General features: G+C 45.5%; 1 protein-coding gene across 1 annotated transcript in view; it reads left to right on the top strand.

Annotated features, from left to right (window-relative positions):
* The first annotated feature begins 5,076 nt into the window (after window positions 1-5,076).
* Window positions 5,077-6,000, top strand: part of LOC119910970 (glutamyl aminopeptidase) — a 54,799-nt gene continuing 53,875 nt past the window's right edge. The window contains exon 1 of the mRNA XM_038729842.1: window positions 5,077-5,880. Within this exon, the coding sequence (XP_038585770.1) occupies window positions 5,243-5,880 (638 nt within the window). The 5' untranslated portion in view covers window positions 5,077-5,242. The remainder of the gene's footprint in view (window positions 5,881-6,000) is intronic.

Here is a 6,000-nt window from a genome sequence, read left to right as displayed (position 1 = left end):
TTGGTAGGTAGAGACTGTTCAAGGATCCAAGTGCCCTCTTGGCAGTTTCTTGAAGACAATGTTCTTGTTTTATTTTCACAGACTCCCATCATTGTCATATGGTAACCCTTCCTAGTCTCTTATCATTGGCTCATGGCTAACTCTGCCCCTCTTATTTTGTATGTGACAGCATGTGGGAAATAACTGGTGAGGGGTTGGTGATTATTATTATATAAAGTCTGTAGTTCCAAACTCTCCAAACTCTGGCTGATAAAAATAGGTTCCTGTTTCAAAAACGAACTCTGTGTGATAAAACCAGACCGTTTTTAACAACCGGACTCTGGGGTTATAGATAACTCTATTCCATAACTGGTCTACAAGATTAGCTGAAGATGCTAATGACAGTTAAAACACACAACTTGATGTGGCTCATTGAGAAAACAGAGGGAGGGAGGGAGGGATGGAAGGAGGTGCGGGGGGTGGAGCACATTCCTCAATTCACCCTGCACAGCCTATGCTACACCAGAAAGAGAGAGGACAGAGACACAGACTCACAAGTTTAAGAGAAGACTACAGCTTTTCACAAGAGTGATAATGATGGCAAGTTTGTAAGACAAAGCACTAGCAAAGATTTTACAAAGTTTAATTTTGGAACTCACTCTTATTTTGCTGTATGCTGTTGAAGGTAATTTAAAATGCTGTTTAATTTTTACTCACCGTTATACTATTTTACCGCTTTACTGTAATTAATTCAATTTATTCTTTACTTGTTTAATAATGAAGACTGCCTTGATTCCAAATCAATGAAGGAACCTCCTACTGATCCTTTGCTGGCCCCGGAGATTCCTCCTTTACTTATAACTTACTGTGATTGTATTCAACCGTACTCTGTGATGTTATTTGAAAAAAACCCAACAATTCCCACCAAGACTAAGCACTAGGAGACAGAGGCAAGGAAAAATTTCCTTTTAAGAGGCAGAAACCTCGAGCAGAACCATGGCTCAGGGTGGGCGGCCATCTGCCTCGACCGGATGGGGTGAAGGAGAGAGAGAGTGAGGGAGTTAGAGAGAGAGAGAGAGAGGGCGAGAGAGGAACAGAGTGAAAGAGAGAGAGGGATGGAAGGAGAGAGAGGGGAGGGAGGCAGACTACACAGAGATACACAGAGGTACAGACAGTAAAGGTGATGTTGCAATCTGTAGCAGAGGGTGTCGAGCAGGAACACGGGGGCAGCAGGTGACCCGCAACCACAGATCCAGACTCCACAGCTCCAGAGCCAGAAACACCTGCAGGAAGTGATAGGAGGAGAGAGGAGAGGGACGAGAAAGCACAAGACTACCGGAAAGGGGAGAAGTTGTGTTAGTAACATGCAATAATGGGATGAGGTTGCATACAGAGGGAGAGAAAGTAGAGGAGAGAGGAGCTCAGTGCATCATGGGAAATCCCCCGGCAGTCTAGGCCTATAGCAGCATAACTAAGGGATGGTTCAGGGAGCCAGCCCTAACTATAAGTTTTATCAAAGAGGAAAGTCTTAAGCCTGCTCTTAAATGTGGAGATGGTGTCTGCCTCCTGAACCCAAACTGGAACCTGGTTCCACAGGAGTGGAGCTTGATAGCTGAACGCTCTGGCTCCTACTCTACTTTTGGAGACTCTAGGAACCACAAGTAACCCTGCATTCTGGGAGCGCAGTGCTCTGGTGGGGTAGTAAGGTACTATGAGCTCTTTAAGATAAGATGGTGCCTGACCATTAAGAGCTTTGTAGGTAAGAAGAATGATTTTAAATTCTGTTCTGGATTTTACTGGAAGCCAATGCAGAGAAGCTAAAACAGGAGAAATGTGATCTCTTTTCCTGGTTCCTGTCAGAACACGTGCTGCAGCATTCTGGATCAGCTGAAGAGTCTTAATGGACTGTTTCGAGCAGCCTGATAATAAGGAATTGAACTCGAACCGAGTCGGTGACGACACTATGGGAACGAGAATACCCACTATACCACGCCTCCGCCTGCCCCCAGCGTGCAGTAACCCATAGGCACGACTAAGAGGAGAGCGCACGGGTGCCGGGTGCATAAGGAAGGTCCAGACTGTAAAACTGGGGCTGGTGGCCGTTGTTATGCGTAGGTCCCCGGCGGCACCCTGAGGGCAGGTCTTGGTGAATTTTGTTTCTAATAGTTAGAATTTTATCTTTAAAGAAGCTCATGAAGTCGTAACTATTTTCAGTGTTATACCATGGAGCTAACCGTCTTTGTTTTAGTATTTTCTTTTTTAGAGGGGCTACAGAGTCGAGTGTCATTCGCAGCGAGCCTGCAGCACTATCAGACAGACATCTTGTATAGAAATTTTTGCCCAATGGCGTGTAGTTCAGCAATACAAACTCAAAAGTTATCAAACAGTGGTCGGACAAAGAGGGATTCTGTGGAAACACCACTAAATGTTCAATTTCAATACCATACACCAAAACAAGGTCGAGGTTGTGGTTAAAACAGTGAGTCGGTTCATGAACACTCTGAGAGAAGCCAATGGAATCTAACAGAGAGATAAACACAGTACTGAAGCTGTCATTCTCAACGTCCACATGAATATTAAAATCCCCTACAACAATAACTTTGTCCGTTTTAAGGACTAAAGTTGACAAAAACTCTGCAAATTCAGATAAAAATTCAGAGTACAGACCAGGTGCTCGGTACACTATAACGAAGAGAATTGGTTGCAGTGATTTCCAACTAGGGTGTGAAAGACTAAGAACAAGGCTTTCAAATGAGTTATAGTTTAGTTTAGGTTTAGAGCTGATTAGTAGGCTAGAGTCGAAGATAGCTGCAACTCCACCTCCTCGGCCTGTGCCTCGAGGATTGTGAGTATTAATATGACTGGGAGGGGTGGATTCATTTAGGCTAACATATTCTCCATCACCCAGCCAGGTTTCAGTAAGACAAAATAAATCAATATCATAATCTGATATTAGTTCATTTACTAGTACACCTTTAGAAGAGAGAGATCTGATGTTTAAGAGTCCACATTTGACTCTCCTATTCATTTGCACTATTGCTCTTGTGGTTTTAATTTTTATGAGGTTTTTATGTACAGCTCCTTCTGTTTACCTTTGATTTAAATAATTTCGATGGTCGGGGGACAGACACCGTCACTATAGGATTTTCACTAAGTAACTCCTGAAATGGAGGAGCAGAGAAGTGTGTTAGACTGCGACTCTGCGTAGGGTTTTGGGTGGGTAACTGCTGAATTAGAAGGGCAGAGAAGTGTGTTAGACTGAGACTCTGCCTCCTGGTCTCAACTCTGGGTTGTCATGGATTTGGTCCACTAATAAACTTGGCCAGATTTCTAGAAATGAGAGCTGCTCCTTCCCAAGTGGGATGGATGCCGTCTCTCCGGATCAGACCAGGTCTTCCCCAGAAAGTCTGCCAATGATCAACAAAGCCCACATCGTTTGCTGGACACCACCTCGACAACCAGCGGCGGAATGACGACATGCGGCTATACATGTCATCACTGGTCAGATTTGGCAGGGGTCCAGAGAAAACTACGGTGTCCGACATTGTTTTTGCATATGTACACACCGACTCAACATTAATCTTAGTTTCCTCCGATTGGCGTAACCGGGAGTCATTACTGCCGACGTGAATAACAATCTTACTGTATTTACGTTTATCCTTAGCCAGCAGTTTCAAATAAGACTCAATGTCGCCCGCTCTGGCCCCAGGGATGCACTTAACTATGGCCGCTGGCTTCGCTAACTTCACGTTTCTCAAAATGGAGCTGCCAATGATCAGAGTTGGTTTCTCAGCAGGTGTGTCGCTGAGTGGGGAAAATCTGTTAGAAACGTGAACAGGTTGATGGTGCCCCGTGGACTTTGAATGCTTACGACTATTCCTCCTTCGGACAGTCACCCAGCCCCCCTTTCCTGGCTGCACAGGGGATGCCGGGGGACGGCTACCACAGGCTAACTCAGGCTGTTCCGCACCGACTACCGGAGACTGGCTAGCTACAGTAGCTAAAGACTGATCTACCAAGGTGCAGAGCCGGACGTCTAAATCACTGAGCCTCACCTCCATGTCTACAAATAAACTACACTTATTATTCGTACCATTACCGCTAAAGGAGGCAGAGGAGTAACTAAACATCTGACACACCGAGCAGGAGAAAGTAGGAGAGAGAGAGGGAGAAGGAGAAACCATCGCTAGCTGCTAAGCTAAAGTTGCTAACGGCTAAGCTAAAGTACTGTAGCGTTAGCTACCAAACTTTTTGAACAACTATGAGATTGAACAGCAGTCACTAAAAGATGGAAAGAACTGTGAGTGCTTAGGCAAAATTACTGTAAGAATAAGTGTTTAGCGGACAGTTGGCCGCTGTAATCTAACAAATATAACTGTTATTTAGCGAGAGCAGCACAACACGGTACCAACACACAAGCACCGGAAACGGAAATGAGTCGACACACTTACCACAGTACGTCAGCAACAGCCTGACATGGTCAGATCATCTGGGATCATTCTCTGGGCATCCCAAATATCCATCCACTAAATGTCATAATCATCATGCCAAGGTGTAAAATATCTTGCTTTGGACTAACTTGTTGCACAAACAAGTGGACACCTACATGACCAACATCATCATCCCTGCTGCTACTGAAACACAAAGCAAAAACAAATATTTCTACATATTTCATCCTACTACTGTGGCGCAACACAATTCAAACATTGTTCTGCAGTTCCCATGTCACTCTGTTGCAATCACTATTATGTTGACCAAAGAGCAAATGCAATAACAGGCGCAGTCATGTCCAAACAATAGACCCTTCCCCCCATGTATCTGCTCTCAGCTAGAGATATTCTACTGCATCCAACTCACTGTGAATTGAAAAAATCACTCTGATAGGGATTCAGACCAAACACACACAGTGGTTAGCTTAATTTTAACATTAGTTGTCGGCATTGACTTTACATGCATATATACACTGTTGATTTACAGGCAGATTGTAGATGTTTAATAGGAGGGGGCGTGTTAACAGAACAGAATAACTCTCTCGGTCAATGTGTGACATTCGCTGTCTGACAGATTTCCTCTCCTCACTTCTCCTCCTCTTTCTTCTCTCCACCCCTCAGTATCACAGAGGCAAGCTTTGGACAAGTTCACAACTAATCTAAATACTGTAGGAGCCAAAGCCTGCAGCTCTGACTTTAGGTCAGCTCTACAACAGTTTACCCGGAGAAAGTTGTGTTTTACTCCAGTGATATTTTCAGGTTTGGAAATCACCATGGTTCATAGCATAGACATGGAGAAGCAACAGACGCGTTACTGCATCCGCTGTAAGCATGTAGTCATCATCTGTGTGATGCTGGTGGTGTGCGCTCTGGCAGTGGTCCTCGGTGTGGTCCTCTCCAGGTCAGACACTAACACCGCCCCCACCCCCTCCACACCAGCTCCCACAGCAGAGGCTACCCAGCCCCCTCCACCTGGCAGAGGGCCCTGCATGCCTTCCTCTGACTCCAGCGGGGACTGGAGGGATTTCCGTTTGCCCAGCTACGTGAACCCAGTACACTATGATCTGCACCTGGAGCCAGACCTGGTCGAGGAAACCTACACAGGCACCGTGGACATCCACGTCAAAGTCAGCAAGCCTACCCGCCACCTGTGGCTGCACATTAGGGAGACGTTTGTCAGCGCCATGCCCAGGCTAAGGATGCTAAACAGCCAGTTGGCCCAGAGGGAAGTGGCAGTGAGGAGTTGTTTTGAATACGGGCCTCAGGAGTATGTGGTGGTGGAGGCCACAGAGGAGCTGCAAGTCACTGGCCCAGGAGAGGAGTACGTGCTCAGCCTGGACTTCCAAGGCTGGCTCAATGGCTCTGTGGTGGGATTCTACCGGGTCATCTACACCGAGAACGGGGTAACTAAGTAAGTTCTTTGATTTAATTCTATCATAACAACGTACACATATCACACATTCATTAACAGAACAAAAAGAAAAGAAAGTAGAGTAAAAACAGAACACAGTTTAATTAACTAATTAAGTTT

Source organism: Micropterus salmoides, unplaced genomic scaffold (genome assembly GCF_014851395.1).
Source record: "Micropterus salmoides isolate LMB-PRFRI ecotype aquatic unplaced genomic scaffold, ASM1485139v1 Ms_hic_scaffold_19, whole genome shotgun sequence".
Classification (NCBI taxonomy): Eukaryota; Metazoa; Chordata; class Actinopteri; order Centrarchiformes; family Centrarchidae; genus Micropterus; species Micropterus salmoides.
This window is presented reverse-complemented; position numbering and strand designations above follow the sequence as displayed.